Source organism: Gasterosteus aculeatus, chromosome 21 (assembly GCF_964276395.1).
Source record: "Gasterosteus aculeatus chromosome 21, fGasAcu3.hap1.1, whole genome shotgun sequence".
In the NCBI taxonomy this organism is placed as follows: domain Eukaryota; kingdom Metazoa; phylum Chordata; class Actinopteri; order Perciformes; family Gasterosteidae; genus Gasterosteus; species Gasterosteus aculeatus.
The window spans coordinates 3,852,011-3,864,051 of NC_135708.1; the positions used below are offsets into that span (position 1 = coordinate 3,852,011).

The 12,041-nt window shown below is 44.8% G+C and overlaps 1 protein-coding gene across 2 annotated transcripts in view; it reads left to right on the forward strand.

The window, feature by feature from the left end:
• The first annotated feature begins 3,701 nt into the window (after nt 1-3,701).
• LOC144390253 (protein NLRC3-like) overlaps nt 3,702-12,041 on the forward strand; it is an 80,019-nt gene continuing 71,679 nt past the window's right edge. Inside the window, exons 1-6 of one of the 2 annotated variants that reach the window (XM_078096713.1) lie at nt 3,702-3,890; nt 8,080-8,205; nt 8,285-8,392; nt 8,765-8,878; nt 11,483-11,561; nt 11,715-11,925. In XM_078096713.1, the coding sequence (XP_077952839.1) occupies nt 8,117-8,205; nt 8,285-8,392; nt 8,765-8,878; nt 11,483-11,561; nt 11,715-11,925 (601 nt within the window). In that variant the 5' untranslated portion in view covers nt 3,702-3,890; nt 8,080-8,116. The remainder of the gene's footprint in view (nt 3,891-8,079; nt 8,206-8,284; nt 8,393-8,764; nt 8,879-11,482; nt 11,562-11,714; nt 11,926-12,041) is intronic. The other variant, XM_078096712.1, reaches the window with a different exon arrangement.

Here is a 12,041-nt window from a genome sequence, read left to right on the forward strand (position 1 = left end):
GCTGGAACACAGAAACCTGAGAGGAAAACACACGTTTCATATAGAATATGACAGAGGAAGTAACCCTCGCTGTGTGAATTGAGACTTTAACACTAACTGTGTCCAGGGTGACGGGCAGACCCAGAGTCCCGCCTCCTTTATGCGCCTTTGCAGTGAGGACGTCGTACCAAACCTAAAACACAAACAGCCCTTCATGTAACAGGCGCCATGAGGTGACTTGTGAGTCACTAGAGGACGTTTGTTACCTGCTGCTTGATTTACCTCACCAGATCCAGGAAGAAGGACTCGCACAGCTTGAACACGCGGCTTGGTTACAGGACTGGCCAGCAGTGCTCCACCTACATACAATCAAAGACAGTTAAGATCATAAAAGTGAGAACTTCACCCAGTAAAAAAAGGTATTTATCACCAATCATATACTGGTGGTCCACAGCGAAGGTGCTCTGTTCTCCTGGGAACTCCACCCAGAGAGGTCTGTGCGCGTTTGAATAAAACAAGCATTTCCATAAGCTCTTCTTAAAAAGTGGATCTACTGATGTTTTAATGACCAACTTAAAACATGACAAACATGGACCTCTAGTGTCAGAAAGCAGAAGGTAAAGTGGACAAACAGCCTGCAGTACTTCCACTGGGCAGCAGAGGGAGGCAGACGGAGGTGTGAGCCAGGTGGAACAGAGTGAACCAGTAAGGCAGCAAACAGGACCTGAGGGCACAAGAGGCAACACTCGGATCATTACACACTGAACAAAGAGGACTGTGCACGTCGACGCTGATATTTAACAAGGCCACCTCTTCTTTGTCCACTAAGACACATTTTGACGATTCGTCCTGTTTATTGTTTTTTCACGCTAATTGAAAAAAGACCTAGGAGACGATATTCATTAAGGGAAAGCAGTCGTTCCTGGTGGATCCAAATGGCTGTGACTCATTTGACTGAAACAGTCAGAGAAGCTCTGTTGGATCGCAGTGCGGATGGCGGCGGTGACTTTCTCCCCAAACAGCTTCGTCCCCTTTGCAGAGTGACCTCTGAAGAACGGCTGCAGGGCGGCCGCCTGCTTCCAGCGCGGCAGCATCTCCGGCTCCGGGTCACGTTGCACGCCAGGTGAGGCATCGGCCCGAGACCAGCGCCCCCCTCAGGCCGCAAAGAGAGAGCACTTTGCTGTGTTACCTCGACAACATCGCATGTAGAATCGTCAGGGTTTATTATATATTCTTTCCTGCCTGATTAGGCTCTCGCCTCACAAGAAGAGAATGTATTTACTTGTTTATATCCTCTTTGTTGATCTGTCCTCATCGGTCTCCGGCTTAGATGAATGAACCTGTGTTCAATGTCACATTGCTGCAGTTCCCTGAGACCACGTCTGCAGAAATGCAGATGTCACGGTGTATGTTCTTTGGGGTACAGGCAGGACACAGCAGGTTTGGTAGACAATCCTTTTATTTCGTTGCTTCAGTTGTCAACGCAGCGAGAGCTCCCGGCGTCTCGCTCGCTCTGCGGCTCTCTCCTCCTGATCGCCCTTACTGCATTTTAAAACCAGACCAACACCATCAAAACACATTCAGCTCAGCTGAGGCCGATTGCCTCCACCTGCCACGTTCCCTGAGCCCCTCCCCCCCTCTCTCCCCCCTCTGCAGACGAGCAAAAACCACGGCCACCACCACAGCAGAGTTCTGGAACGTTTTTATAAAGGGCCTAAAATGTCTGCAAGAGAGAGGCCTCAACCACTCAACAGTTTGACACCGGGACAGAACATTCCAGTCCAATGTTACAGCACCAAAGTCCCTCATTGGTAGCAACTCTACTTCCATTTGACCATTTTAGACATAAACTCTATTCAGTCAGAGAAACATTACCAGGCCAACAAGACCCCTCATAGATCTGCCCGTCTCTGTTCTTGATGAAGTGCCCCCCATCTCTGGCCTCATTAGACAAACACCAACCGGGGTCGATCTTGATGTGAGGATCGGTTATCACGACCAGCTGACAGAGAAGAAAAAAATGCACCATATTGATTCGTGACACCCAAAAACAAACAAGGCCGACAATGTACGCTAGAAACTCACCTTCCTCTTCCTCTCCTCCAGGTGGCGCTGCAGGTTGGCCGGTTGGGGGGGAAAGCGCGGCGTCCCAGGTGAAGTAACGCTTCCCCTCCGTGTGCTCGATATCCATCCAGATGACGTCGCACGGGATGTCGTGGCGGTCGAATCCAGCGTCCACAGCCTTCACGTCAGCCTCTTCGTCGTAGATCCAGCGGCTCTGGTGGTACCCGAGAGGAAACAAAGGGGGCGGGGCTTGATATCCTGAGAGAGGGAGGAGAGACGAGTAGCCGTGACTTATGGATCATGTGCGGGAATATTGTCAACATGTGCAGAAACAAACTAAGAGGGGAAGTGATACAGAAAGCATCGTGTTCCTTCTCATTAATGTGTGTAATTTGCAACATACAAGACACAATAAACAGTAAACAACCTGATATCTGACGCTGCATCCTTATCATCCTTATCTAATCCTGTTGTGGGGGGTTTCTTTCCACATGCAAATAGTCCAATATATTGTGTGCTGCACACTGGTACTGGGTGAACAGCTGCTGTGGACCGGGCCCGAGCAGAACCACGCTGTCCATCACACCTCTTTCTGTCAGTCTGTGGCTCCATGCGCTTGATTTCACCCGTATCATAAAAGAATATACGATACGGGACATGAAACATAACCAGTAGTCCAAGTGCAAGCAGCCAGTTGATGGTGAATTTATGCTACTTTGTTGAATTCATATGTTTGTGAATGTGACTTTGAAAGAGTCAGAGCCTCCAGCCGCCAACCTCACCGCACGCCACTGCCAGCAGCTCTGTGAAAGGTCCAACGTCTAGTTTCAAAAGACCTAAGGAGACTTCTACAGGTCAGAGGACCGTCTGAAGAGCTTTGCAGTACTTACATTACAATTTGTATTTTCGATGCAGAGGTCTGCAGACGTTGTTTTTCTGACCCACAGTAAGAAGTAAAACCAGATGAAACTGATGACTAACTGTCACTCAACTAATAAACTGTCCATCGACAGTCTTCAGCATCTGGTTTTCATGATGATCAATGACAGAAGCTGGAGGAATTACAGTTTGTGTTCTACATTCAGTCACATCTTACTGTGTGCAAGCAGGCTGCTTTACTGGCTGTTCTTACCCACAATCCTTTGCACAGCAGGTATATGAGCCAGAGGGTTCAAGGTGCCATGTGATGAGGAAGTAGAACACTGCATGTAACAACATGTCCTTTGTGATTTGGCAGGCGGCTTCAGACTGATACGTGGGGAAGTTGTTCCGCCCCAACAGGTTCAACCTGATCATCAAAGTGGAGTGAAGAATAAAAACACTCTCAGCTCAGACTCTGTTGTCTTAGTGGATGTTTTTATTCAATATAAACTCTTCACTACATTTGTTACAAAGGTTTCTGCTTCATCACGTGTTCCCTACTAGTCTACATGTAGAAGAAGACCAGGTGACAAAGAGGGGCGTGCACGGGTCCACTGAAACATCTGGTCCAACAACAGCATCCAGTCTGTTGTCATAGCAACTCTTTACAAGGTGAAAGGATCGTTCCACAGATGCTGGTTTTGATCCTGAAAGACTCTTGTTGAGCCGTGAGGAGGATTCTGTTCACGAGGACCTTTGACCCTGTTAACAGCTCAGACTGAGACTCAGTCAACCAGTCAGACTGCATACTTTGATGGTGACGTGAGGACACACCCTCTCTGATGAAGGACAACAAGCTCTAACAAGCTGCAACACTTCACTCCGTCTGATGGAAGCTGAAGTGAAGCACGGAGCTCCTTTTCTACACGGACCTGCTGAGGACAGAAGAGAGCTGCTCACTGAGGAAGTTCATGTCTACGAGCTCAGTAAGTGCAGCTGTGATTTGTTGAATGACATCATTGATGGTCGTGAAGGTGTGATTGTTTAAAGCTGGGAAACAAGATGGCGCCTGTGTGAGCAGGCAGAGAGAAGCTGCTGTTAGTCTGAATGATGACGCTGTGATGAAGAAGAGGAGCTCAGTCTGATCTGGGGTCTGTGAGGACTGTTACTGATGAGGAGGGGAAGGTATCAAGCGGAGGGGCACTAGGACCCAGCAGGGACCACAGAGCTCACCTGGGCCTTTGTTCCTGAAACACACCTGAGAGACGCTCTGTTTGTCTCACCTGCTGCTTCAGTCCTTTAAGGCAAGGCAAGGCAATTTTATTTGTATAGCACTTTTCATACACAAGGCAGACTCAAAGTGCTTCACATCATAACATTTCATACAATAAAGTGAAATAAAATGCAGGAATTAAAAGAATTAAAAACAGCAAATAAAATTATAGATTAAAATCTTATTGAAATTGTTCAATTAAAGGCAGAGGTAAAAAGTGCAATGTAGGTCAAATTTAGCAGAAAGCGAAGCTGAACATAAAAGTTTTCAGTCTTGTTTTAAACGTGGTCAGAGTTGGGGCAAGTCTTAAATCTTCAGGAAGTTTATTCCAGCTGTTTGTTGCGTAGTAACTAAATGATGCTTTCCCATGATTTGTATTTACTCTGGGAATCACTAACAGATTGGTGTCAGAAGATCTTAGTGATCTTGAAGGCTTATGTAGTGGAAGCATATCAGTGATATACTTTGGGGGACTCCACACGTTACGTCGGTTGTTTCTGATACGAAGTCACCAATGGAAACAAAATAGTTCCTGTCTTGTAGATATGACCTGAACCAGCTTAAGACTGTGCCTGAGATCCCCACCCAGTTTTCCAACCTGTCCAAAAGTATTGAGTGGTCGACAGTATCAAATGCAGCACTGAGGTCTAATAGCATTAATATGGAAGTTTTGCCAGAGTCTGTGTTAAGACGGATGTCATTTACTACTTTAATAAGGGCCGTCTAGGTGCTATGAAGAGGTCGAAATCCTGACTGGAAGTTGTCGTGGCAGCCAGTTAAAGCCAGGAAGTGATTAAGTTGTTGTAGGACAACTTTCTCAATTATTTTACTTATAAAAGGTAAATTTGAAATTGGTCTGTAGTTGTTGATAATAGAGGCATCTAGGCTCCGCTTTTTTAGGAGAGGTTTAATAACTGCAGTTTTGAAAGCTTTTGGGAAATGGCCTGTCTGAATAGAGTTATTAACTATTTGCAATACTATATATTACTATAATAATATAATATATATATAATATATAATAATAATATAATAATAATAATAATAATAATAATATAATAATATATAATATAATACTATATATATATAATAATGTATAATTCTGCAATATACACTTTATTTCTATATTAAAAGCAGTAACTACTTTACTTTACTTTACTTTACTTTACTTTCCTCACTGCAGAAACAGCAGATTAAATCCATAATTCCCGTGAGAAGCGGCAGAGGTAAGACGTGTGTGTGTGTGTGTGTGTGTGTGTGTGTGTGTGTGTGTGTGTGTCTTTGCTGGCTCGCTGTGTGTTTCACAGTAACTCTGCAGGCTTTGTCTCACTCAATGATTCATAATCCACCGATTCGCTGCTGTCCTTTGGCTCCAACGTCCGCGAGCTTCAAGCACCGACAAAATGTCCCACTCGGTCCAAAGGTTGTGGACAAACCTGCACGTCATATGTGACTCTTCCCCACCAGCTAAAGGTGTGTTTGGAGTATTTTAATGTGGATTCCAGCTTATTGTAGTCAGGACTCTGCCGAATAAAAAAAAGATAATGCGTTGATGTATTTTATCATGATATGTACCCTAAATAATGGTTTCCGGTACTGGTTCTGGTCCGGTTTTACGTCCACATGTCGAGCCCACCATCACGTGTTTTGGTTCTGTGAGATTAAACGTTCTTCTCTTTCCTCACATCTGTTTAAAAAGGTCGTGTTTATCAAAGTTGAAATGTGAATATGGTGGATAGAAAGTGTGGATTCATAGTTCTCACAGTGCCGACGTTTCCTGAAAGCAACACAGTTGAGGACACGCCCCTCACGTGACGCCACGCCCTCTAAGCAGATCAGGGCCAGAAGTCAGAGACAAAGCAGACGTCCTCTTTTACCCGGTAGTGATGGGAATTACGCCTCTTTTTAGAGAACCGGCTCTTTCGGCTCCCAAATGGCTCTTCTGATTTTTTGGTGTTTAAATTAATTAATCACCAACAATAATGTAAAATTATTATGCGCAATATGAATTACTAATGTAAAAAAACACTGTCAAATGTTTTTATATAAATACAACTTTTAATTATTTTAAACTTTTTGATACTTAACGCGTAGACAAACCAGTAGGTTCAAAAACCAGTAGGCACGTAACACCGGTACACCGAGCAACACTCTTGTGGAATATTTCATTGTAACTAGTTCGGGAGAAGAGAATCATTTATTTCTATGGTTTTCTAATAAAAACAAAGTCTTGATGAATGATCAAAGTCGTAAAAGTCAATTGATTTCTTGCTAGCAGGAGGTCAAATACACGCGCACGTATTACAGAGCTCTGTGGAGACGCGTCTCCGAGCAGCGCTGAGCTTTTATACACACACATGAAGGTCGTCTCCAGTGGCCAGTATGACAAATTGCGAAGTGAGATATGAAGGTTGAGATGAAGTAACAGACAGTTCCTTTGTTCCAGCGTTTGTGTGAGAGCAAGTTGACTCGCCCTCCTTTCTTTAGACTCCGCTGCAAATGGAAACGTTGGGTCATTCTGCTTTTCACACGTCAAGCTTCAATATAGACAATCTTATGCTAAAAGTGATCATTATGTTCTAACATATTTGACCATGACACATGTCATGTGATACTGGACTCTTTTACTGACTTCTGGACTCTGAAGGAGATGAAGAGGAGAAACAGCACAGCTCCATCTGCTGGAAGATGAGTGCTAATGTTCATCTTTTAAATCATTACATGTCATTTAGCTGACGCTTTTATCCAAAGCCACTTACAATAAGAGCGTTTCAACCATAAGGACACAAACCCAGAAGAACAAGAAACAACAAAGTGCACTTTCATCAAATAAGCCGCTTTACAACTTGCTGTAGATAAGAACCATTATAAGTCCAATGTAAGTGCTACAGTTAGTGTGTTAGTGGAGGTAGAGTCTGAAGAGGTGTGTCTTTAGTCTGAAGATGTGAAGGCTCTCTGTGGTCCTGATGTCTTCAGAGACCTCCTTCCACCATTTAGGAGCAGGACAGCAAAGAGTGGAGATCTAGTCGAGTGTTTTGCTCTCAGTGAGGAGGAACAAGCAGTTTATCACATGCAGAGCGGAGAGTGCGGGTCGGGGTGTCGGGTTGGACCAGGTCCTGGATGTAAAATGGACCCCATCCATTCACAGCACGGTACGTGAGCACCAGAGGACTTAGGAAGGTTAAAGAGCAGTGGAGCTGCTGCATTGTGGATGAGCTGCAGAGGTGGAATGGTGGTAGCAGGAGACCTGCAGGAGAGAGTTACAGTAGTCCAGGAGGGAGACGACGAGAGCCTGAATCAGTACCTTCTGAGTGAGAAGAGGACGTGTTCTCCTGATGTTGTAGAGCGTATCTACATGATGGTGTTGTCAGTGATGGTGGGAGTCAGGGAGAGTCGGCTGTCGAGTGTCACGCCGAGGTTTCTAGCGGTTAAAGTGGGCGTCAACTAGATTTGTCACGACACCAAAATGATGACTTCGATACTATACCTGCCAAAATATTACGGTAACTGATACTTACGATACCACAAATACAATACTGAAATATTTATCTATGATAGTAATAAATAAAACATCTGTACAGTACCCTTTTTTACCTGGCATCTGTTTGACTGTCTGTAGGATAAACAATATAGAGTTTGATATTCTTAATATTGATATTCAGCATGTCAATTCATGAAATAATGATTTTTTTAACATAAATAACGTCCTGATGAACCGCTGCCTCCTGCCAAACGAAAGCGCTTAAAAGAAACACGACATTTATCGGATGAGGATTTAAAATGACGTCTCTTGACACGTTGTCTCAAGACAGCAACACAAAGTGTCCCATGAGAGTTTTAGTGTTGAGGTGAATGAGCTCTGTGTGTTTGTCCTGATGAAGATAATAATGTGTGAGCTCTCCCAGCAGGTTGGTGTCAAGGTGTGAAGGTGTGGACTCTGCTATGAATCAGGCTGAGGACCCAGAGGACGGAGTCCCTCCCTCTGAAGCCCCTCTGTGTGGGGAACATGACAGCCAGACCAAAGCTCAGAGGTGAGAGGAACTGTCCTCCACTCGTCTCTATGTCCCAACGTCTCTGACTCACTGACTCTGCTTCTACATGTGTGACCAGGACCCATCAGAGACCAGGACCTGGACCCAGCTGTGTGTCCATGAAGAGTAACCGGTCTATGAGTCTTCCTCTAAACTTCAAAGACGTTGGTCCCTCTGTTGATGCAAGGTGAGGGTCTCAGGCTGATGATGAGGTGTTTCTACCAGACTCTCTGGTGGAGGTTCTGGGTTTCTTGCTCCAGGGCCCTTCAGCAGTGTCCAGTGAGGGAGGGAGAGCTCCATGGAGGACTTGGTGAGACCTGTTGGGACTAAACCAAACTGACTGGTGAAGAAAACAGTGAGCTGAAAGACTGAGCTGTTGATTCTCAGTGGGACCAGCAGGACCAGTAGACCTAAACCACTACAGGGAGTCATGTGGTCCACATCCAGACCTCACGTCATGGAACTTTACCTTGTTTTGGTCTCTGTGAGGACGGACACCATGTGAGCTGATGCTTCATGATTAGATGATGATGTGATGTAATCTCAGTGTTTCTTTCAGTTCACATCAGCAGAGAGGAACGTCTCCTGAACCCAGATGTTTGTCCATGAAGAGTGATCAGTCTATTGATCGATATTTTGACTTCAAAGATGGACACCGTTCTAATGACCCAGAGTAAGTAGGGCCCGATAAAATCTGTTACATTTTTTCTCAAATTCCGGTTTATTTTTTCCCACAATTTTTTTTTTTTAAATTTTTTGAGAATTCGGTTTTTAACATTTTACGCAGAGACAGTGAATTAAGAACTGAAATGTAGAAAATATATTCAGTTAAAACTGAAAACTTCCATACATAGAACCTTATTTCAGGCAAAAACATGCTGCATGATAAAAACATGGCAATATCTTTTCTTGTGTGTCCAAACAGAACAGTCACTCAAAAAAAATTGTTAGTTTAAATTAAACAAAATACATGACTGAACAAAAAATGCCGTTAGTTCCATGTAAGATCAAACTAAGTAAGAATAGTCCTGTCAATATCTACTAACAAAGGTGCATAACAATTGCAACAGCCCGTGCAGTAAACAATAAAACATTTTGGAAATTCAACTTAACTTTGGTGGAAATATCAAAAACATTGTAAACTTCAATTCCAAGTGCAACTCGGAGCCGTAGCTTGCACAAACTCCTTGCTGATGAGGAAGCGCACCCATCTTCTCTTTCTAGCAGGCAGATCTCATCCATGTCACAATGGAGAATGATTTGCAGAGCTGCCAGGTCTCACCCACCAGCGTGATGACATGGCAGAGGCAGGTTACATGTACGCTGTTGGGCAACACTCCTCTCAGAGCCTCCTGTATTCCTTCAGACAGTGAGCAGCATTATCAGTCACCACGGCCCAGACATCATCACGCTCACATCGTTGTGATTGACAGAGAATAGAATGGCTTTGGAAGTTTTCGCATCTGTCCATGAAGACAACATCAATCAGAAAGTACTGTTGTCCAACGCCTACAATGAAAGATAAAAAATAATAATAACCATGATTAGTATTGTGTCACAACAAAAGGGTGAGATACAGCTAGACATAGACAGACGCTTTATTGGCTTTAATTCTTAATTCTTGATGGGAGAGTAGCGTTAACGTTGTGATCAATACATTTAATACATACATGTGTAACCAGGGACGCTGTTGTGATGATGATGCTGATGGCTGATCTTGCGCTCTTAGAAGACGTGGCACATGGAAGGATTGGCGCTGTAGTGCAGCGCACCATCGGCCTGTTTAAGGGCAGATGGCGCTGCCTCGACTGCACTGGAGGGAGGTTGTTGTTTACTCCTGAAAAGGTGTGAAACATCGTGCTGCATGTGCTGTGCTACATGATGTGGCACAGCTTCCAAACGCGCCTCGACCCCCTGACGCTGATGTTGGCCCCGACCCTGTCCCCGATCCCCAATCATTGCCGCCAGTCTCTCATCAGGAGGGGACAGCTCCGGTGTCCCTTTCCCCCCCGTGGAGACACACCTTGGCTTTTTTGCATCCACTTTGATGTCAGACCAGTTTTTCTTTATTTGGGTCCGAGGTCGTGAGGCTGCAGCGTTGCTCTGCAACCTTTTGCCCCTCAGGTGCCTTGTTGGCATCAGTGATGTCCACACTGTGTCCTCCAAAGAGCATCTTACTTCTCCTTCCCACCTCCCAATGATCATTTCCACTTCACACTGAGTGAAGTTACGTTTCTTCGTTTTCCTCTCAGTGTCATGATTTCGCAATCGATGAATATTAATTTGTGGGCGTTCCACAGACTATATATGGGCAACTATGGGCGTGACACGAAGCCGCACAAGCTGGGCTGCATTTAGAAGTGATTGTGATTTATTAAGGGAAAACTGCGTAGGACGTTTTATAAGTCTGAATGTTTCTGTGCGTACGCACGTCCTACGTTTCATCCGTACGCCACTTCTGGAGCAAATCCTACGCAAGCTTTTATAAATGAGGCCCCTGGTCCCCCTGGTCTAACACATGCGCTCACTCACAGAGTGCGACCCCTGGTGGACTGATTAGGAATAGCAGCTACTTTTATAGAAAAGCTATTTGTGTCTTTCTGTAATTCTCACAATAGTAAAGTCATCCAGCGGGCTGCACTGGACCCCCCAGCAGACCAGATTTGGCCCTCGGGCCTTGAGTTAGACACCCATGATCTAACTGGTCTGTGTGTGTTTAAGTGTGACTCATTAACAGTAAACATCCTCAGATGTAAACACAATCTGAGCTAGTTCCTCCACATCAGGATCAGCAGAGGTCACATCTGGAGACAGCTGCAGGTTTCTGGAGTCAGATCACTGGGACTGAACATGTGATTAGAATAAACTCAGTGCTCTGTGGACCAGCTGACGTGGTCTCTGGACTCCATGCAGAGGTTTGGACAAAGTATCGTCAGTAGACTCTGTGAAAAGGTCCAAAGACTAGTTTCAGAAGATCTAAGGAGACTTCTAGAGGTCAGGGGACGGACTAAAGAGGTTTGGAGTAGTTCCATAGGACTTTCTACCAGATGCAGAGGTCTGCACACGTTGTTTTTATGACCCACAGTAAGAACTAAAACCAGATGAAACTGATGACTAACTGTCACTCAACTAATAAACTGTCCGTCATCATCGACAGTCTTCAGCATCTGGTTTCCATCATGATCAATCATGACAGAAGCCAATATCTTTACCTAATGTTGTATTGGTGTTGATGGTCCAAACACCATGTGAGCTGATGGTTCATGTTCCTCCACAGAGAGGACCAGGAGAGCTCAGAGGTTCCCACAAGTCCGTCTGCCCAGCAGCATCAAACACACCTGGACTCCATCTTCATGGTGTGTACATGAAAAACTACTTTTACATCTCTCAGTTCACCATCATCTCCATGCTGCACTTTGTAGACTAGTGGATTGTCCGTCTTTCCAACATGGACCTGATGGTGGCTTCCATGTTCTAGTTGGTGTCATTCATAGAATGTTCTGTTCCAGCTGCTGGAGGAGAACATCCTCACTTTTGTGAAGAACGAGCTGAAGAAGATCCAGAAGGTTGTGAGTTCAGATTACCCAGAATGCTTAGAGAAAGAGGATGTGGAGGTGCTGGATGAAGAGCAGAGGAGGAGCAGAAAGGCATTTGTGAAGATCTCAGTGCACTTCCTGAGGAGAATGAAGCAGGAGGAGCTGGCTGACCGTCTGCAGAGCAGTAAGAGGATTTCTCTACAGACTTACCATGCTGATAAATGAGACCTTCGATGATGTCTCCAGAGATGGACAGAATATATTCATAGTCATTCTCTGAGGAAAGGACATAGTGAAATA